Source organism: Acanthochromis polyacanthus, chromosome 11 (assembly GCF_021347895.1).
Source record: "Acanthochromis polyacanthus isolate Apoly-LR-REF ecotype Palm Island chromosome 11, KAUST_Apoly_ChrSc, whole genome shotgun sequence".
NCBI lineage: Eukaryota > Metazoa > Chordata > Actinopteri > Pomacentridae > Acanthochromis > Acanthochromis polyacanthus.
In genome coordinates, this window is record NC_067123.1 from 26,161,176 (window position 1) to 26,184,059 (window position 22,884).

Genomic DNA, 22,884 nt, shown 5'->3' on the forward strand with positions numbered 1-22,884 from the left:
TGTTTTCATTGTTGCCTTGGGCACCATTACATATACAGTGCGCACACACACACACACACACACACACACACACACACACACACACACACACACACACACACACACACACACACACACACACACACACACACACACACACACACACACACACACACACACACACACACACACACACACACACACACACACACACACTGACAATTCAATCAAATTCAAAGGGGTTTCAAAATGTGACAAACTGGTCAGGCATTAACAGTTTAAAGAATTGAAGAAAAAAAAAACTGCACCGCAGCAGTTTGCAACTTGTAAAAGTATTGCTTTAGCTCCAGAAGGCACGCTTTTATGACTTTATTGCCTTTGTAGCAAATGAAGATATAAGGACCATTCTAAGAAACAGCTGGCAATTAGTATTTTTTTTGTGGCCTTTTCTATTTAGTAGCATTTTTGTTTACAGCATTTGTTGTAGGAGGCAGTAATACTGGATAAATAAAGGAGTTTAATAGAACTCCACAGTGGCTACAGATGTGATGCATTTTTTTAAAATAATTCCAATATTCAGTTTTAGTTGGGAAGAAATGTTTTTTGTTTTTTTTTGTAAATCTAACATCTTTCTTTTGTTAAAGCAGTAGCTTTACATTTTCGAAACTGTGATTATTCACTTTCTTCCAAAGACTCGGATAAGAAAATCAGTCATACCTGTTCATTAAATAAACATTTCTCCACTGACAGGTAAGGCATAACGTTGTTCATCAAATTACAATGCGATGTCCCAGAGGGAATAGGGATGCACATGTTTTACTATTTTCTTTACTGATCAGCAGCTGCCCTGTCAATCAATATTCAATTAATCAATAACATCAAATGACATGACCTATGTCACATGACATCACGTCGACAGTCAGCTACCAGCCAATAATGACACTCAGAGTGCACTTCAGCTAAAATACAGGATGCCAGCTCTGGCTGGTAGGTAATAACCAACAAATGAGACTTTCTCATGGTGGCACTTTACTTACTAAACTCCCACAATGTTCTCTGCTTGTCAAAACAGAATTGCTAGTAATCCAAGTTGTCACTTACTTGGATTCTACAGTGTCAAAACAGTATGAGGCTCCACTTGGTGACGCAACCAAGTACTGCAGCTAATATGCAATACATTTTATGACATTTGTTTCCTTTATGCATTGTCATATGGTCTAAAGCATTTTTAATCATTACTTTGACATGTGCCTCCCACCTATAGATTGCTGCAGACCAGACGCACCCTCGTACCACACCAGCAGCCTCTTTCAGCTCACACATGCTCCCCAACACACTGCAACAAATTGCTCAGAAATGGCTTGACGAAGTCGACAAAGAGCCCACAGAACTGACAGGTCTTCAAAATCCTCAGATCGAAATCTGATTGAAAATCCAAGGGATGCTACAGAATAGACCAGATCCACAGAGGCCCCATCTCTCAACCCACATGATCTAAAGGATTAGCTGCAAATGTCCTGGTACAAGACGCCACAGGAACATCCCCAGAAGACTGGTGTCCATGTCCTGATGATTTAGAGCTGTTTTGGCAGCCTACAGGGGATCTCCCATTATTAGACAGAAGGTTTTAATGTTGTGCCTAAATCAATGCAAGGCTGTAGCCAGCAGCTACTTAGTCTCACTTAAAGAATGAAAACAGGAGGAAACAGCCAGCTGACTCACTAACTAAGAGAGCTTTAGAGAGCTTGGTAAACTAACTATTTACTTCTATTTGCCATCCTAATTCTAGGTTTAACTTTAGATGTGAAACATTACCAATCTGCCTCTGTATGGTTGTTGCTGCCTTTGGAAGGTCCGGTTCTTGTCACAAAAAAAGCAAACAAGCAACTTTCTAAAAGCAACACATATTGTTCATTTTGAATTTTACATTTCATTACATGCACAGAACCACCACTAGAGTTAACATCTTCGAAACTCAAACAGGGAAAGGAGTAACTCACCTTGAGTGTTGCTTGCTCCGAAGCTGAGGGCCAGCAGAGTCAGAGAGGAGCAGAGAAGCCACATGGTTTTCCTCCTCCTCTGAAAACACCACCTCACCTCACCTCAGCCACCAACTGATGGATGAACAAATAAAAAATGGGAAAGTCAAAAAAGTCAAATCCTTGCTCCATTCTGTCATCATGCCACCCAGTCTGTTCACTCCAGCGACAGCTGCACATTATGCTTGACTCCCAAATAGACATTGATGTATATTTATGAGTCAGTCACAGTTGATGTGTTAATTATGTGGTATGATGCAGGCTTTGTTAGTGGCATATGAATTAACTAGAATGTCCCTCATTAAGGAGCGTAACTCTATAAAGTCTGATCATAGTCATTATCCTGTCCATCTGGTTGGCCTCTGACTGGGCAGATGCTACACACTTGCGCGCGTGCACACACACATGCATGTAAATATGTTTAGGAGATAAACTCAAACGCACACACGTGGTCATATAGCAAATGCCATTCTTAAAGTCAAAAAGAATGTGCACATATAGCTGCACACAACAACCACTGCGTATACAAGACAACAATGCAAGAAGCACACATGAAAGTGAAATGATTTTCATGCAGTGTGGTTGGTCTGAAGTCAAACAGACAGTGGGGCCAAAGCACACAAACACATCTGGAGACTATTCCACTGGAGCCACGATTGTGTTGTACCAGATGCTTCCACGTGGCCCAACAACAAGCACACACAGGCATGCACATTAAAATGCATGCCACGTGTAAATAATCACTATATTTTGTCTTTGTAGTCCCTCTCCCTTACTACAACCCCTCATTCACGAACACACGCACAGGAATGCACAGGCATAAACACACCGATACCGCCCACTCCTGCTTGCATAAACACATCCCAGCTGACCCGGAGTTGCCCTCAGCATGTGCGAGGACCCCATAACTCTGCAGTGTTTACAGGTACAGCAGGGCCCTGAAGGCAGGCAGGCAAGCAGACTGTGTCTCTGTACACACACCTGTCCCGTCTGCCAGGAGAAATGACCCTCACACTCCCCCGGGGGAACACAATGTGGCACTCTGGCCCGGCCGAGGACACGGAGTGAACACCGTCTGACTGTCTGCAGCAAGCTGCCAACAGACAATACGGTGGAGGACACCGTTTCAAATTATGATCTGAAATAAATAACAAGGACAGCTTGACGTGTCTCACACTGTGACTTATGCATCCAATTTTGAGGGCTGCTGACTCGAGGTGTGGTTGCTTTCCTTGTTTCATCGTCATTTTTGTAAGAATATTCATTTTTGCAGAATTCAATTTAACCATTCTATGGCACAAATTATGTGTGCAAACTGTTGCCAACATGGGCACCATTTAGGTGAAAGGAGCTGGAAGCTAAATAGCAAAAAGAATGGTTTAAAAACATGTTTTCTCCTGCAGTTGGCTGGGTGGAAGGTTAATCAAAGCCTTAGACAGCCGTGTTTGAGCATTCTGAAGCTGCAGCCGTTATTACAGGCTTCATGCCACATGATCGCAATAATAAGGAAGTACATAATACATAATGCATCACAGTTCACAGAACACAGGCTGAGGGAAAAGTTACAGCTCATTGCTATTATTATCTGGCCATAATCCAAAACAATTTAATAGACTTCCTAATATGTGTTGCCACGGATGTCTCTCTTTCTTCTTCCCTCTCTGCACTGCATCCACAGCTAGCTATAGCACAGATAAAGCCAGGATGGGGTTTGGCCACTGGGCTGGCCTTGAGCCCAGTAAGTGGGCCTGTGAGTGATCGGGTCACCGTGCATGGAACCAGTGCAGGAAGGAAAACAATCAGATTTGAGAGATTTCCAGCAATAAAAACCCAAGGAGGAGAGCTGGCAGATGGAAGTGACGACGAGCATCCACAATCACAACACAACAACCATTCATGTTCTCGGCTTCTTGGACATTTTTGGTCCATCCTATTCTTTTTTAAAATTTTATTAACAACAGTGGATCTCCTTTGAAGATACTGAGCTACTAAGTGGTTCTGGAAGTTATTTGTCCAGACTTTTGGTCTATTTTCAATTTTCACTACAGCTCTCAGTTCCAGTTCCTTTTAAGACTCAGATACACAGACAAAAGAGGCACTGATACTGTCCTACATAACAATGGAGGCAATTTGTGCTCAGCAATTTTTGTTGTCACACATTTCATCATCATTGCCACCGCTTACAGATGGAACAACAGCCCCTGTTTAGAGGAACACACTCTGACAGAGTTAAATGAAACACGTCCTCCTGATGGCCTGACAAGAGAATTGTTTATTAGCCACCCAGACATGGATGATTAAATAACAGTGAACCGGTGGCCCACTGTTAAGTATACTTTGCATCTGTTTAAACGGGAGAACCCAGAGTAAATGTGTCAGTCATGTAATATCCGAAGGTTCACTGCCTTCCCAGCTGTCTCTTCCAGCATCCTGCAGCAAGAAGATTGATAGGCAGCTCATTCGAAGCCTATCTGCTTCCAATCTACTCTGCACTATCTCACAAATACAAACACACACACCCAAGTGTGGTGCTGCTGCTGGGCTGTGAAAGCAACCCCCTGATTGGTCTACCAGGTTGTGACCCTGACTAAATCCTCCAGAGTCCTCTCTGAGCTGAGGATGTATTGGAAAATGCAGAGAAAGTTGTCTAAAAATCCAGCAATGTTAGTGAGGGCCTGCATATTAAGGGGACAGGTAGACATGCATGAACACATTCACAGACATACAAGCACATTAATATACAGAAGGTGAAAGGGGGGGTGATACAGAGATGAGGTCAGGGAGACTGAATATGAAGTCAGTCTGACAGACATAGGTAGAGGTATTTATGCATATAGATGCACACATAATGACACAAGCCACTTTTTCATCACACACCATTGAAGGAACCAAAAGCCAGCATTCAAGAAGGTAATTATCATTGCTGTTTGCAAAATGTTACAAAATCAACTCTGTGAGGTGCCTGTTTTTGTGAGCAGTGTGGATTCGTATTGTGAAATTTGGTTGACAGCCCGGCATTCTTGAAAAGAATTAGGAATTTAGCAGAGTTGTTTTTGTACATGCACTGCAACCCTGAACTCTTCTAGACATAAGCCAGAGTGTAATGTCTGTGTGTGAGAATGAAAATGACCAAATCAGTTGGACCAGACATTAAATGGACTTTCCAACTCCCTAATAAAAAAATCAGTGGAATGTCAGATTAAACCCATGAGTGAAGAGAGAAGGCCACTGTCCAGAGGACTCACAGCGAGCGAGTGGGCGTGTTGGTGACCTTTCTGTCATGTGACTGGCACAAAATCAGAAGAAAACAAACATCCGTGCAGGAGGAAGAAGGGTCATTTACATGAAGACGTCAACAAAAATGTCTAACTGGAGAGACAACAAGATTGGGGAACTTCTGTTAGAAACAGCACAACACTCAGTTGATTTTGGCCAAAATATGAACTACTTTTTGTGTCTGATCCTGCATCCTGTCTGCTCAGATTTCAACCTGTTCGGACACCAAATGGAGCATTTGTCGCTAGTGAGAATACATCTGACATGCACAATCACCTGCTATATGTGAGAAAGAGCAACTCTGTCCGTACCAAATTTTATACTAATCCACCATGTAAATATTGAAATTTGATTGGATAAGGACTATACTGAGCTGCCAAAGAAATGAAAATCTGCATACACCATAGTTGCTGAGATATTCCAGTCCAATGGTGGACAAACAGACCAACATGGAGCCAAAAAACACCATGTATGTTTAACTAGTCATTATGCTGCCTGACGCCTGTCCAACTCTCACAAAGTTCTTCTAACTGTGAAGGCAGTGATACAAACGTGCTTGCACTCTGCTTGCCCAGCTTCTCTCTCTCACTCTTCTCCCACTTTTCCAGACTCACGTTCTCATCGTCTGCTTTCACCTGTAAGGCCTGCTGCTCTGCTCTCAGCTTTTCCATCAGCTCTTTGTGGGCTGTGGAGAAGGTCTTCATGTTGTGCAGGCGGTGCTGGTCTTCAATGGCGCAGGAAACGCACACACAGGTGTGTTTCTGAACGAGGAACCCGTGAGGCGTGAGGCTGCTCACCTGGACAACTGGACCGACTGAGGTTGAAGGCAGGGGACACCTGGACAGCCACCAGAACACGGCTAAACCATTACATCAAGCTACGTGGTCCTCTGGAGGTCCGGTGGTGGTCTCGGGGGTCAGCGGCTTGGGAAGGAGTGGCGGCGGCAGCGGCGGCGGAGACATCGCCGTGAGCCCCGGCAGAATATACTTCTGCCAGTGAGTAGCCAGTGAGCAGCCTGAACAAGCAATCCAGCCTGTTTTTACTGGGACTAACGGCTAAGTTACATCGGAGGATTATTCACATGGGAGCTAACACGAAGACTAACGACTAAGCTTCATCTCCAGACTATTTACACTTAACTGGTTGAGTAGCTAACGGCTAATTAGCAGGGTTAGCTACGATCACAGCCTGTTTACATTAGGGCTAAAGGCTAAGCTACATTCGAAGGCTATCGACATTCTGCCGGCTAAGTAGCTAACGGCTACGAGTAGGCTAAGCTACATCTATAGCCTGTTTTCATTCCACCGGTTAGGAAGTTAACGACTGTTAGCTGGTGTTGTGCTGCAGAGAGACCTGTAGCCTACTATACGGCCAAATGGCACCAAAGAAAGATCAGAAACAGGATGATGAGCAAGTCTCTGTACAAGAGTCTTTACAACAGCAAAAGGATATGTTTTTGGCACTCTTACATCAACAGCAGGAACTTTTTCAGGGATTTGTGAAGGTGATCATGGAATCAGCAAACAACAGAGTGGATGCCCTATTTAAGGATGTACAAGAGTTGAAAGCAAGTCTGATGTTCACACAGAGTCAGGTGGACGAGATGAAACAAGTGTTAACAAAGCAGACCAATCAATGTGACTCCATGCAGCAGGATTTTATGAAAGTGTGTGATAGTCTTTTAACTATCACTGACAAAATGGAGAACCTGGAAGGACAACTAAAAAAGACTAATTTGATCATAGACGGAGTGGAGGACACTGAAGGAGAAACGTCGTTAGAAACAGAGAAAAAGGTAAAATCGATACTGACTGATAAACTGAAACTGAATGGGGACATTGAAATGGAGAATGTACACAGAAAGGGTAGAAGAGTGGAAGGAACTCGGCCCAGACCTATTTTGGTCAAATTTCAGAAATATAAAGATAAATTGATGGTCCTGCAAAAAGCCAAATATTTGAAAGGGACAAAGATCTATGTAAACGAAGATTACACTGAAGAGGTTCTGAGAAAGAGGAAAGAATTGCTTCCAAAAATGAGGGAAGCAAGAGAAAAGGGGAATATAGCATTTTTAAGACATGACAAGCTAATAATACATCCACGTACTAGCACACCCAAAAAGTCCTAAAGCAATAGAGCTATAATGTTACAGCTTTTAAATTAAATTGAACACTTTTTTCTTCAACCATGACACAGAAACCAAGAAAAGGTCTAAGAATAGCACATCTTAATATCAATAGTATTAGAAATAAACTTCATGAAGTGAGAGAATTAATTCAGGTATATAATCTCAATGTTTTAGCCATTTCTGAAACACATCTGGATGATACCTTTGATAATGGTGAATTGATAATTCAAGATTACAACATTTTCAGAAGGGATAGGAATAGACACGGTGGGGGAGTTGCATTCTATATTCATAAAAATATACCTGTTAGAGAAATTAAAGATTGTACTCAGGGTTATCTAGAGGCAGTTTGGCTCAAAGTACATTTACCATACATAAAGCCTCTATTAATAGGATGCTGCTACCGGCCACCAAATGCAAATAATGATTATATGAACATGATCAGTATGATGTTAGAGAAAATTAGTGCGATGGGTCATGAAACTTATTTTGTAGGAGATTTGAATATTGATTGGTTGGTAAAGAAATGTTCTCTAAGGGACAAGCTTTCAGAAATAACCTCTGTGAATGGTTTTGTGCAGCTCATAAAAAAACCTACACGATTATGTTATAAAAATGATGGGACAACAACTGCTACGTGTATAGACCATATTTTTACAAATACACCTGAACTCTGTACAGGCACTGTATCCATTCCTGTGGGATGTACTGACCATAATTTAATTCTTACGGTTAGGAAGGTTAAAATAGATAAAGTTGGACCTAATATAATATATAAAAGGTCGTATAAAAGGTTTATACTGGAACATTTCCTAGATGAAGTTAAACAGGTAAATTGGTTAAAAATAAAGAAGCAAACTGATGCTGACGAAGCAATAAAATTATTTAACAATGTTTTTGGGTCAATAGCAGATAAACACGCTCCTCTCAGAAGGTTCTGCACAAAAAATATAAAAACACCGTGGTTAGATCAAGAATTAAAACAAATGATAAACCAGAGAGAGCAGGCAAAGAAAGCTGCCAACTCCTCAGGAAATCAGGATGATTGGATTAAATATCGTAAATTAAGAAATCAAATAACAAAACTAAATAGACATAAAAAGAAATTATTTTATGAAAATAAAATTAATAATATTCAAAATGATAGCAAGAAAGTGTGGAACATAATACATGACATCATAGGAAGAAACAGGAAATCAACACCTGCTTTTATAGAAGCTGAAGGTGTCTTCCTAACAAAACCGAAGGAGATTGCAAATTATTTCAGTAGTTACTTCATAGAAAAAGTTGAAAACCTTAAGACAACATTATCAAAAACCGATAATAATATCGGATCAAACAAATTAATAAGAGACAAATTGATGGAGCGCAAACACTGTCGATTTAATCTAAAAAGTGTAACAACAAAAGAAGTTGAGAAAATCCTTAAAAATATAAAAAACAAACCAGCAGGTCTGGATGGTTTAGATCCATGCCTTTTGAGGATGGCTGCTGACTACATTGCTCCTGTAATTTGTCATATAATAAACCTAAGTTTTAATAATAGTTACTGTCCTCGTGAGTGGAAGAAAGTAAAAGTGATTCCACTTCCAAAAGATAAAAAAAGCACATTCTCTGGGCACAATAGTCGCCCCATAAGTTTAGTGCCTGTATTAGCAAAAGTAATGGAACAAATTGTATATGAGCAAGTGAATGCATATTTCCATGAAAATAATTTGCTAACTGATTATCAACATGCCTACAGGCAGAAGCATTCAACAGGCACTGCCCTAATACAAATGACTGATGATTGGTTAAAAGAAATTGAGAAAAATAATGTTGTAGGAACAATTATGTTAGATTATTCGGCTGCATTTGATATTCTAAACCACAAACTGCTTTTGGATAAACTCGAAAGTTATGGCTTCGAGAAGTCAGCAGTAATATGGTTTAGAAGCTACTTAGATAAGAGAACACAGTCTGTTTTTTTCAATGGTCATTTTTCAACAGAAAAAACTGTAACATGTGGGGTGCCACAAGGCAGTTGCCTTGGACCTTTGCTCTATAATATTTATACCAATGAGATGCCACTGGTTCTAGAAAAAGCTAAAGTTGTCATGTATGCCGATGACTCTACACTCTATTCATCAGCACAGACTTTAAATGAATTGAAAAGTATTTTAGATAAAGAACTGAAAAATGTTGTAAGTTGGATTAAGTATAATCAAATGGTATTAAATACAGTTAAGACAGTTTCAATGGTTGTGGGATCAAGAAATAGTATCAAATATATACATGACTTACAATTATTTATAGATGGAGTAAGAATAACACAGGTCCAAGAGACAAAATTGTTAGGTCTTATAGTTGACAATAAATTAACATGGGCTAAACATGTAGAAGTGATGTGTACAAAAATGGCAAGAGCAATTTCAATGTTAAAAAGGTACAAACATGCTCTAACAGGGAAAGCAATTATACAAATCACACACGCCTTGGTCCTCTCATATCTAGATTATTGCTCGCCTGTTTGGTCAAATGCAACAAAAACAGTGTTAAAAAGGTTACAGATCTTACAAAATAGAGCAGCGCGTATGGTTTTGGGCTACAAATTGGAAAGTAGCTCTAAATCGATGCTAAATAAATTAAACTGGTTAGCAGTGCAGGGGAGGATACTATATTCATCGTTATCACTTTTAATAAATATTATAACTCATAAAAATCCTAAAATACTCTACAACAATCTTTCATTCAGTTGTGACAAACACAGTTACAATACTAGACATGCGTGTGCAAAAAAATTTTGTCTTCCTAAAGTAAAATCACATACTATGGAAAGAACTTTCCTTTGCAGAGTAATGTCAGAATGGAATAAATTGCCAGAAAGGATAACGTTAGAAGAGAAAACAAATAAATTCAAACAACAACTAAAGAAATTCCTATTGAAAGAACAGAAGGGTAGTTCATAGGATAAGAGAAAATTGTGTAGAATGCAGTCAGTTGGTGAATTTGGGTGTCAGTGAAGGTGAATCGGGAGGAAATACTAGATGTGGATTAAATATCGAACTAGGATTGAAAATGGGACTAAAGAAATCGGATGTTGACTAAGCTGTAAAACGAATTGAAGTGGCTTGTTATGTATTTCATGTGTCTTGTTTGATTTGTATTGGTTTTTATATATGTTATTGTTTTAATTTGTATTTACTGTTGGACCCCAGGAAGAATAGCGACAGCTTAAGCTGTGCTAATGGGGATCCTATCAATAAACTAAACTAAACTAAAACTCCCTGAACCCGAACCTTTCGGACATGCTTTAGGCCAAACCTGAGAGCGGGCCTATTACAGCGGGGAACCTGGACTGTTTATAAGTAACTAAAGATGCCCTGAGGCTTTGATAGACACTGATATCCACTGACCAAGTGCAAAAGAACGCTCCAAACTAGAGGTGGTAATATCCAGACCTGCATGACACTTAAGAGAGACTGAGGCAAGTTTTTACTAGTCTTGCATTCTGGGCAGTGTTCAAGGCCTTTACTTGAATATTTCAGTGAGAAAGAGGCCAGCAAAAGTAGAGAATGTGAAACACATGTAACTCTCCCTACAGTCTGCTCAGGGCAACCTGAAGGTTCCGAAGCCACTGACGGTTTGGGTCCACTTGCAAAAGTAATGATGCAAAGTGAGACTAACTCTGATGACATGACCCGACTGGCCCCAAGTTCATGCTATGCACGGCTGAGTCAGCTTTCAGCAAGCACATGGCCTGCTGCTTTTTTTCTGCATGACTTTACATTTCTGATAGTCCTGATGTTCACTTCCCTGCTGACCTGAATAAGCATGGAGTCACGTGGGTGTTAAGATTTGCAGCTGGCCCATGGCACAGGCTGGGATCGGAAGCAGCATGTGAAACAGCTACTACGTGGCCTCCAGCTACGCAATGCATGAGAAGCCTGCAGCGGGTTTAGTGAGCAACACTTAATGCGTGGTTAAATTCGGAACATTTAACAGGGACACAATCCCCAGGGTCTGTAGAGAGAGCAGAAGGGATGAAAGTATCCCTGGAGATACTGCCACACGTAAAGATTTCACACATGTAGGGGTTTAGAGATCATATTTCTGTTAAAAATAATCCTTCAAGGAAAACATCCCTCTTGTTTAACGCAGGTGAGCATGTTAAAACGTTTAAATCTGAACAGAGCCCTAAGGGCGGTTGTGTGTTTGGGGAAAAGGGGGTACACACACAGGATGCAAAAACCAGAAAACATGGGATGCCTGAGTAATGGGGAAAGCAGATGTGACATTCAAGCTTCCTCCTCTGCTTTTCATTTTCTTTTCCAGGTAGAAGAAAAGATGTTAGAGACTGTGCAATGCTTTTCTTAGACAATACTTTGCTAGAATGATGTACATGCAGCAGATTAAAATAAAAACAGTGCTGCTAGCAGGTTTCTCAGTGCCACAAAGGCTTACACTAACAACTAAGACTCCCGTTATGTGTTATGTGTCCAGGCCTGGCTCAGATTTAAAAAGTGAAAAAAAAAAATCTGCATCACTTTTGCCAGCAGCTACACCAACTAGTTCTGAAAGTTTCTCGCAAAAATCCAATAAAGAAATACAACTACCATGTAGCACATCAGGACCACAGAGGAAATCTAACTTTAATGATCTCCACTGGGAGACAGCCAGTTTATGATATTCCAGCTAAGCAGTGAGTTCACAGTGAGTTTGGGGTGTTTATTTAGCCTGGTGCATGATACGCCTGTAATATTCCCATGTGATGCATCTGCAGTATTAAGCAGCTTGTTGCACCGCAGCTTCAGAATCCACTGCAAATAAATAAATAAATAAAACTTCAGTCAGAAAGTTTCATTTACAAACTGCAGATACGGTTTCTTTGCAAAAACCTGCACAACTTCTTTCTATTTAACCAAACATCGTGTTCATAAGATCCATAAAGAGCCATACCTTCAACTACTGATTAATCCACAAATTTGCGTGCACATTAATCCGTAAATTACGCACGTGTGCGTCCAAGGAGTAAATTGGAAATCTTGAAGATTGTAATCCAGCACGTTTTTTTTATCCCTCTTGACTTTTTTCTTGAGTATTCTTCCACAGAGAAAGGAAAGGAGAGAAAGTTGCTGCACGATTGTCTGTGTCCAACTTTTCTCCTCCCCTCTCTCTCTCTCTCCTGCGCAGCACAGTCCAAATCCCAAGCGTCTCCCTCACCCCCCTCTCTCTCTCTGCTGTCTCTCGGTTTCTTATTACTTTTCTCTCAGTTTCTATCCCTTCCTTCTGGCTGTCTCTCTCCTTCAATCTTCTTTCAACACCCCTCTCCCTCCCTCTGTTCCTCCCTCTTTCCCTCCCTCTCTCATTGGGCGATCCCTCAGTGAAACGTGTGGTGACATCACCTTGTCCACAGTGCTGGAAAAAAAGAAAGAAAGAAAAAGCCTGGGGCATCTCTCTAATCTCATCGCCAAACTGTTCCAGGCCCTCTACCCTCTCTTTATTCTCTACCCTCCCACCAGTCACCCACTCCTCCCCTCACTCCTCCACCCTCACTGTTTGATTCATGACTTACTGGGGGCGTAAAGAAGACCATTCTGTCTGGATTAAAGCACTGTATTGAGACAAGAAATACAGATTACGGTGGCCCAGGCTGCAGCATTATGGAGAATAATTTACTCCATTAAAATTAATGAACTTACTTATCATACTTACCTATCATTGCGGGGCCGGCTCCATAGCTTCCATATTGTTTTATCACTGGCTTTTTATTGCATCCAATCCATAAAGTGGCCTCGGTTGCAGCCCCTGACCATTCAGAAGCACTCGTCTTAACAGCCACATAAATCCCACCTTTATTGTCAGTAAGTAAATAATTCAGGAGGCGAATAAATATCGCTTTAGCATTTGATTTATACACGCCTCTGCTGCTGCTGCTATGGCTGAATAGGTACAGAAGTGTGCTCACTTCTTTGAGATACTTATTCCTGTCCTCTATTGAGAGGTCAATTTCTCTGTCATCTTTCACTTTCTCATTATCTTTAACCTCAAGTTCCGAAAAAAAGGGTCTAAGTAGCATCCACTCGGCTTCATCAATGATTTCTCCAGGTGTTCTTTTACTTCTGAAAATGCTGTAAACTGACCCAGAGGCGACCTCTTTGAACTAATAACACTGGGGGAAACAAGGTCATTGAGCCACTGTTTGTGGAACATCTGGACAATTGTGTGTATGTGTGTGTGCAACAGGGTTCAAAGAGTTCATGTGAATTCTTCTTTCATGAAGCATATTGACAGTCGGGCTGTTGAAGTTTAAATTTTTCATCTTGAATTTCGGAGTTTGCTGTTCTCTTGTCCAACTTAAGTTCTTAAAAAGAAACCTTTTGCTTTGATCTGAACTGAGTTTAAAGTCAGGTCATTGATTAAATTTCTAAAAACTCATCTCTGTGCATTAAAGTTACATAATCAGGCTTTTTTTGTATGAAAATTATCCTCCTCCTGCCTTAAAGTGGCTTAGTTGTAATTCTACACCTTTGCTTTCTCTAGAATGTGCAGACTTATGAAACGGAGGACCGTAAATCTCACAGGAGCAGGCAGTTTTAACTTTGCTGCAGGTGGGAGTGTGCAGTCAAAAAATAAACTTGAGTCAACAGATAAAGCAATTTTTCCTGCACATATGTATAAATTGTGTACTTAATGCCCGAGAGTAACAGATCTTTATGAATGTAATATTAACTCTGTTGTATTGTTACTGACAGGCAGGCCTATGCATCTCTTTATCAATACACATACATTTTACACAATAAATACCACTACTGCTGAAGTCCCTGCCTCTCTCCACCCACCACTTTGTTCAATCTCGTTTTAGATCTGAACTGAATTTAAGAAACTCTGGCTGCAGGGATGGCAATGCCAACTGGATTTGTTCACCACTTCCTTCCCCATATCTCAACACCTAATAGATGAACTACCATGAAATCTTAGATACCCTTGGTGCCCTGAGGATGAATCCTAACTCTAGTAAACCATATTGGCTTTGCTTTTTGACAAAATACATTCAAATCTCTTCATTGTATCATATGTAGTTTATGTTTGGTGCTAAATAGCAAATAAAGGCAGTAAACATTGCTATTTGTACTTTGTTTCGGTGAGCATGTTAGCATTTTGCTCTACGTTTTGCTGTGTCTTTAGTATTCTGAAGACAAAGCTGCTACCTGTGGCATGGCTGTGGACTCTTACTGTGGTTTAAATAGTGGAAACTTTCATTTTCTTGTGGAATGAATAAAACAAATACATAATATTGATTTTCTTTTTAAAATTTTACAACGAAGAAAAAAAGTTATTGGCAAATTCAGAGATGAAAATTCAAACTCACTTGAAGTTGAGACTCCGGTCTTCTGAGTTCAATATTTCAAAGCTCAAAACTCCCAAGTACTTCAGTTTCATAATTATGTATTCTCATTAGATTCTACTTACTGCTGCCTTCGTTTTCATCCATCAACTGAAGTTGTATTCATACATAATGAACTAATGAGACGAATCGACTGATGTTGCAGGAACAAAACAAGTTCAGATCAAGCATCGGCTCTCCATCCTAAACAGCATTTTCATGAGGACATGCAAACAAACTGTCCTCGCTGCCACTGGAACTGTACGTTCAGAACACACAACCACATAAACTCTGTTTCAGCAATGTCTCTTCTTTGCTCCTTTACAAACACTCTGTCATCATAACTGACTTGTTACCATTTACCTGCTCCACTTCGCCATCATCAATAAATGCAACTGACAACGAAGAAGAGATAATCTGTCTGCCAAAGTTTTCTGCTGCTATAGTGCTCAGATCAAAACTTGCCAATGCAGTGGAGAATTGCTGTAATAATTACTAGACCTTTCCTTCAAAGGTGCTCTGAGTGTTTGTGTGCGATGGAGGGAAAAGAAGAGAAAGGACTGACAAGAAAGATGCAATTATTTTGAAGGTTTCTGTATTATACATGAAAGGATGCTATTTCACAGTCCTCCTGAGAGCTCCATATGGTTAACAGATTTGTCTTCTCTTCCAATTCTTCACAGTTCTACTGTGCGTACACAAAAATCAGGCCACATCGCGGCATGCGACTACAGTTTCAATGAGAATTGATGTAAATGCTCCAGTTCACATGCATATGAGTCATTCAGATCTTTGCCTGGTGGGACTAAATTGTGATGACAACCCTGAGAGACACCATCATAAAGGTTTCATCATAAAAAATGGAAAACAAAGGACAATAAACAAAATAATAGATTGCCATGAAGGATCGACAAGATATAATCATAAAATTCTGAGCCTTGGGGGGAAGAAGGGGTTCAGACGAAATTGGCCTCACTTCAAATCACTGTCTGTGTTGTTGTTAAACAAATTGACAGGGAACACAAGGCTCCTGAGCATGGCCTGGTTAGACTGGTCCAAGTTTCACAGGCCTTGTGTGTATATGCGTGGGCATAGGTGTATGTGTGTATGTGATGGTGTGATCCATTGCAATCACACACACCGTGCGTGGTGGGTGGGTTTGGCCGAGTTCCAGCTCTCAGCTGGGGAGGATCTCTGAAAAGGAGGATCAATGAGCTAGTCAACCGGCATCGTATGGTGGTCTGAAAACATTCCATGATTTACGAGATGTAAGGCCTCGGTCGAACCAGCATTATTCTGTCAGCACTCAAAGTCTCAGCTCACCTTCTGTTCAGGTTTAGCTCGGCTCTGCACCTCGATTTTAAATGCACCTGTTCCACATTTGTTAACAGGACACCACTTTGAAAATTAAATAGGTCTTCTCAATTTAAGCTCACTTCCACTCTTCTAATTAAAAATGAACAAAAAGAGAACTCAGTCTGGTTACAGCTGAGAACTCCAGAGATTTCTGGTGCTAACTAACATAAGAATCTCAAGTTTTTGCAGTAAGGAATTGAAACTTTTGCAAAGCCCTCTAGGTAGCACAACATAACTGACCAGGTTCATATGTGCATGCACATGCTCCCTCCTGGGACCATTTTCTGCTATCTGAGACTCTCCATTTTCATTCTATCCTGCCCTCCATCTTCAGCCTTCCCCAATTCATCTTCTCCCAAACCCACACCTCCTGCATGTTGTCCTCCATCTTATCTGTGGCTGTAGACATGTGAGGGATGGACTTCCCTCTCTTTCCCTCCTTCTCTCTCATTCCTATCTCCACCACTCTTTCTCTCCCTCAGTAACTACGTGAGGCACAGGGAGTGAATGGATCCTGGCAGTGTCTTTATTGGCTCAGTTATTTCCACTGCATGCTCCCATGCTCCCTTAAGAGGATGAAGGATTGGGGAGAAAGGGAGCACCGAAAGAAGGAAGCAGGCGGGATAGGTGGATGGGCGTTGTTTAGGTGGGGTAGGGTTCTGAGAGAGAAAGAAAGAAAGAAAGAAAGAAAGAAAGAAAGAAAGAAAGAAAGAAAGAAAGAAAGAAGTGCAGTCAGTGAACCGTCACACATGCACTGTGAAATTCTTACACACACACATACAGCTGAGCAGAAGACGCAGTCAGTGCACTCGGCAAGTCCCTGCATCTTCAGTGCAGACCGAGGAGTGGATTCTATTTCAAGCATGAGTGCTGATATAAATCAGTCAATCAATAAGGAAAGAGATAGCCTCAAATTCTTATAGATGGGCAGTCGCACAAAACACACTCCAGTAGTCCAGTGAATTAGTTTGAGAAACCTCTGTTTTGATAGTCATTAAAAGCCTCAGTACACTTGTATGTACCAGTAAATTGGCGTAATGCTCAACACCAGCTCTTGTCAACTGATAATGTAAACGAGGCGTCAGCTTAGCTTGCATAGAGGTGTGTGTGTGTGTGTGTGTGTTTGTAGGGTGCCTCAGTTTGCTGGTCTGCATTATTGCCGCAATAAGCCATGGAATAAAGTCAAACTGCCAGGCATTGAGCTGGAACATTCCCACTGCTGCAGCAAACCAGCAACTTAAGTTACAACACCGCCACACACGGAGCGCACTTCGGATTTAAGACTGAAGTAAGACGCCGTAATACGTTGCTAAAGTCTAATTTGCCTGTCATGACATCGGGGAGAAGCACAAAATAGTGCACCATAAAGAGAAGGAATGAGCTCAATAAAGAAAAGAGCGAAAGATAGTTACTAAGGGAGATAGGAAAGGAAGCTTGAGGAAAAAAAAAAAGAGATGAAGAGGGACTAGATTAAGTGTGCCACATCCTACACCATGACGACAAGCATGTGGAGCCTATTTGTTCAACTGACACATATTCCAACAACAGCACTTCATTTTTTTTCTTCCTCCCTCCACTCATTCTTTCCATCCAGAAGAAAGGCTCAAAAAGCAGAGGGAGGGGGGGATGGGTCTGCGCAATATGCTGACACAGGCTAACGAGAAAGAGGGAAAGAGGGGGAGAGATACAAAGATACATACACAAAGAGAGGGAGAGAGAGAGACCAAAAAGTTGTGGAGGAAATACAGTAGCTGCAGCAGTAGTTTTCCATTCCAGTCTGGAAAGAGTTGGTGTGCTCCTCTCAGTCTGAGCCAGGAGCCATGTGTAGTCACATGGTCACTACGCCACGTTATTCAGAAGTTGATGGAAACTTGCTGCATCCTGGGCTTTGGAAAGAGAAGGATTTTCCTCCTGCCAAGTTTTTCCAAACATGCGGCATGAATCTGACATGTGTGCCAAATGAATTTTTTCCACATAAAATGCAGGCCTAACATAGACAGTTCTCTTGTTCCTCCTCTGTTTCTCGTGACTAAATCAGATATACTGCTGCTCTGCTTGAACTCAAATGTTTCCTGTATTCAGTGGACACATGTTCCTCTTTTTACGCTCAACGTCTACCTGTTTCTACATGCAAAGGAGACGAGGGAAGCATGGACGCGTGTGGACAAATGCCTATGTAGTTTGTTTCATTCCTGATATTCAAATTATGCTATCCTGTCCAAATATTTACCTCATCACACCTGTGTAGACGCTAAGCCAACAAGCCTCTACCTGAATCTCGACAACACTGTGTCAACATTGTGCTGGCCAAAACACACAGAAGTTGGCAATACTGATTGCCAGTTACCACTATGATCAACCACACTCCAGTATTTTTTGTTGAGACAGCAGAAAAATGTGATCTTTTGTGAACTGTTTCTATGCTCCAAAGTATTTAAATTAAGTTGTAGCTACATTAATATAGAATTGGTTAAATATAGTTTCCTTTCATGTCAGTGAGCCTTAAAACAGGACAGAGTGTGGAGCTATGCAAGCAGCTCTGTGATGATGAACTCAGGCTTTAGTCTCTTGTGGACAGACACACAGACGGTTGCAGACATCATGGACACACAGTTATATATTACTTCCCAGTTCGCTTGGAAGACTCTGTCTCCATAAATGCACAATAGTTTGGCCTCGACAGATGCCAAGCATGCACACTGTTGTTGAAAACTTGCAATACCACCCATGTACAGTGGGTACGGAAAATATTCAGACCCCTTGAAATTTTTCACTCTCTGTGTCATTGCAGCCATTTGCCAAAATCAAAAAAGTTCATTTTATATCTCATTAATGTACACTCAGCACCCCATCTTGACAGAAAAAAACAAATGTAGAAAGTTTTGCAAATTTTTAAAAAAAGAAATACTGAAATATCACATGGTCATAAGCATTCAGACCCTTTTGCAGCGACATTCATATTTAACTCACATGCTGTCCATTTCTTCTAATCCTCCTCGAGATGGTTCTGCTTCTTTATTGGAGTCCAGCTGTGTTTAATTAAACTGATTGGACTTGATTAGGAAAGGCACACACCTGTATATATAAGACCTTACAGCTCACAGTGCATGTCGGAGCAAATGAGAATTATGAGGTCGAAGGAACTGCCCAAGGAGCTCAGAGACTGTCACAAAACGGGGGGAGTGCGAACCCAAGCAGCAGGCAACAGACAGGCAGGTAGATAAATGAACAGGGTTTTAATAACAAAACGAAACACAAAAGCTCTCCATACGGGAGGCACAGATACTAAACAGAACAGGGGGTTAACTAAACTAAACTACACTAAACTAAGGGTGGACCAGATGGCCGAGATGAAAGCTAAATAAAAATAAACTAACAGGGGAGAGGAGACTCACACGTGTCCAGGGGATCGGGAAATGAGGTGGGGAGCAGTGGCGAGGACCGAGGAGCAGGCATTCCATGAGCAGATTGAGGAATGACGAGCAGATGAGGAATTCCGGGGTGAAAAGCAGGCGAGATAATCCATATTGAACCAGAGTCCAGACAGCCGTCGTGCGTGAGGCGGAGAACAGCGTCTAACATGCAGGGTGTAAGCGTGGCATGGAGAATGAGGCAATGAACCAGCAATGAGCTGTGCAGAGAGTCAGGCTTATATGCTGCACTGATTGTTCATTACTGCCGGCTGTGCTCTCAGAGGGGCGTGACAGAGACAGAATTGTGGCAAGGCACGGATCTGGCCAAGGTTACAAAAGAATGTCTGCAGCACTCAAGGTTCCTAAGAGCACAGTGGCCTCCATAATCCTTAAATGGAAGAAGTTTGGGACGACCACAACTCTTCCTAGAACTGGCTGTCCAGCCAAACTGAGCAATCGTGGGAGAAGAGCCTTGGTGAGAGAGGTAAAGAACAACCCAAAGATCACTGTGGCTGAGCTCCAGAGATGCAGTCGGGAGATAGGAGAAAGTTCCACAAAGTCAACTATCACTGCAGCCCTCTACCAGTTGGGGCTTTATAGCAGAGTGGCCCGACGGAAGCCTCTCCTCAGTGCAAGACATATTAAAGCCCGCATAGAGTTTGCCAAAAAACACATGAAGGACTCCCAGACTATGAGAAATAAGATTCTCTGATCTGATGAGACCAAGATTGAACTTTTTGGTGTTAATTCTAAGCGGTATGTGTGGAGAAAACCAGGCACTGCTCATCACCTGCCCAATACAATCCCTACAGTGAAACATGGTGGTGGGAGCATCATGTTGTGGGGGTGTTTTTCAGCTGCAGGGACAGGACGACTGGTTGCAATTGAAGGAAGGATGAATGTGGCCAAGTACAGAGATATCCTGGAGGAAAACCTCTTCCAGAGTGCTCAGGACCTCAGACTGGGCCGAAGGTTCACCTTTCAACAGGACAATGACCCTAAGCACACAGCTAAAATAACAAAGGAGTGGCTTCAGAACAACTCTGTGACCGTTCTTGACTGGCCCAGCCAGAGCCCTGACCTAAACCCATCTCTGGAACATCTCTGGAGAGACCTCAAAATGGCTGTCCACCAACGTTCACCATCCAACCTGACAGAACTGGAGAGGATCTGCAAGGAAGAATGGCAGAGGATCCCCAAATCCAGGTGTGAAAAACTTGTTGCGTCATTCCCAAGAAGACTCATGGCTGTACTAGCTGAAAAGGGTGCTTCTACTCAATACTGAGCACAGGGTCAGAATACTTCTGACCATGTGATGTTTCAGTATTTCTTTTTTAATGAATTTGCAAAAAATTCTACATTTCTGTATTTTTCTGTCAAGATGGGGTGCTGAGTGTACATTAATGAGAAATAAAATGAACTTTTTTGATTTTGGCAAATGGCTGCAATGACACAGAGAGTGAAAAATTTCAAGGGGTCTGAATACTTTCCGTACCCACTGTATGTAATTGTTGAGCACTAAAATTTCAGGTTGAACACAGATATCCTCAGAAAGTTCATCACAAATTCTTGCAGACTTGAGGAGATGGCAAAATTTACATGACACAGACCCTCATGCATTTGTGCAAAGTATAACAATGGTCTTGGGCACAGCAGTGTTTGGAGTTAAATGTTAACATGTTAACATATCTGTGTACTAACACAAAAGCATGTCTGCACATACGCACAATAGAAATACTAACAGGAGCTTAGCAGGTATATATTTAAAACCAGGATCAAATTTTGATGGCCCGAGATGACAAATAACATGATTATCATGATTCATCCTGAGGGGACTATGAATTCCAGTAACATATTTCATAGCGATCCATCCAATGGATACAACATTTAAATCAATCCAACAAATATCTTGAAATGGTTGTGGACAGTCAAAGGACCTTCAAAGTCATCAGGATTGACTGGAACCATGAAGGTCCAAAGAGGTGGACCCACTGACTAACTAAAAAGTCAGTCAAAAGCATTGGTCATAGTTCCTTTGTCCTTTTGCTCGTCTTTGCAACTTTTTAAAAATTTGGTCTGCACTCTTACAAAAATTAAAGATACCCTCCAGGCATAATGAAATCTATGCAAATGTCTGCTAGGTATTCCCATAAAAATAAAAATGCAAATAGGCTTCTCAAAAATCCAAGCTGTCTCCAATATCACTGGGAGTCCATTCTCAGTAGACGTGTGATGCAAACTTTAAGTTTCCACATCAAACTTAGCCTACTGAATCAGGATTGGTTTCCATGCTGCTTGTGATGTTTCAAATCCTACAGACTACACTCCTTAAATTCAGATTTCAAATGTGCATCGAAAAAACTGTCCACTTGCCACAGATGAATTTGAAAAACACCCTGTTAGCGTCAAAGTCAGTGAAGGCCAAATAAATACAAGATAAATCATACTGACCATGAAACATTTTTAAGAGGAGAGAGAACTAATGAGCTCATTCTGAGGAATTATCTTTCAGGAACTCAAAAGAAACAGTTTTTTTGTCAGTAATTGTAATGCTACAGCTGGAATAGAGCCTTTCTTTTTACCGTTTCTCCATCCAGCGCTGGTTGGACAGCATGTGAGGGCCTGTTCTGATTCAACAGAAACAGACTACTGAATTTCAAGATCATTAAAACCACTGGCGGCACTTTGTCACAGGGGCAAACAAACTACCGTTGGAGGTGTATTGCTTTCCCTCAGGACTTGAAGTTAATCGATTTATTATTGAAGATGTGCAAGGGAGCCAGTCAACTGGGCAAAAGAAAGATCTCCTCTCTTTGCTCTCTCTGAGGACTCAGGAAGTGATGTCATTTGTTCAAGGGCTGTAGACAGCCAAAGGAGCATTAAGACTTGGCCAAGGTCGACTGTTGACACTTGCCTCCTAATTGCCCAGGGATGCATGGGCATGCAATCTGCTTTCAAATGCAAAACTGCACTTTAAGAGATTACAAAGACACACTTGGAATACATATTACCATTTAGCATCACCTAAGACTTTTCCCTCTGTTTATCAGCTCAGATAGTTTATCTTGGCAAAAAAGTGTGTGCATGCACGCCCCAAAAAACACAGGTAAACACCTTGGCAAGCAAAAGCACTCACTGTTTTCCACTTGCAGAAGAAAAACTGCACTACCACATAGAACAGTTTTACAATACAGTATAAACAGGAAATGGAGACATATGCATGTCCACCAGGGGCACTGCACCTAATTACAGAAGGTCATAAAGGACATACAAAACACGTACCACAGCAAGCGCCTGACTGAATCAATACTATTATGCGTCACGTGG

The 22,884-nt window shown here is 41.4% G+C and overlaps 1 protein-coding gene across 5 annotated transcripts in view; it reads right to left on the reverse strand.

The window, feature by feature from the left end:
• The window catches only part of col16a1 (collagen, type XVI, alpha 1), a 133,952-nt gene that overhangs the window by 70,735 nt on the left and 40,333 nt on the right, over positions 1 to 22,884 (reverse strand). For 4 of the 5 annotated variants that reach the window (XM_051955855.1, XM_051955857.1, XM_051955856.1 and 1 more), the window contains exons 1-2: positions 12,361 to 12,904; positions 1,980 to 2,093 (exon numbers count right to left, since the gene is read on the reverse strand). In XM_051955855.1, coding sequence (XP_051811815.1) covers positions 1,980 to 2,043 — 64 coding nt within the window. In that variant the 5' untranslated portion in view covers positions 2,044 to 2,093; positions 12,361 to 12,904. Of the gene's footprint in view, positions 1 to 1,979; positions 2,094 to 12,360; positions 12,905 to 22,884 lie in introns of those variants that run through there. The other variant, XM_051955854.1, reaches the window with a different exon arrangement.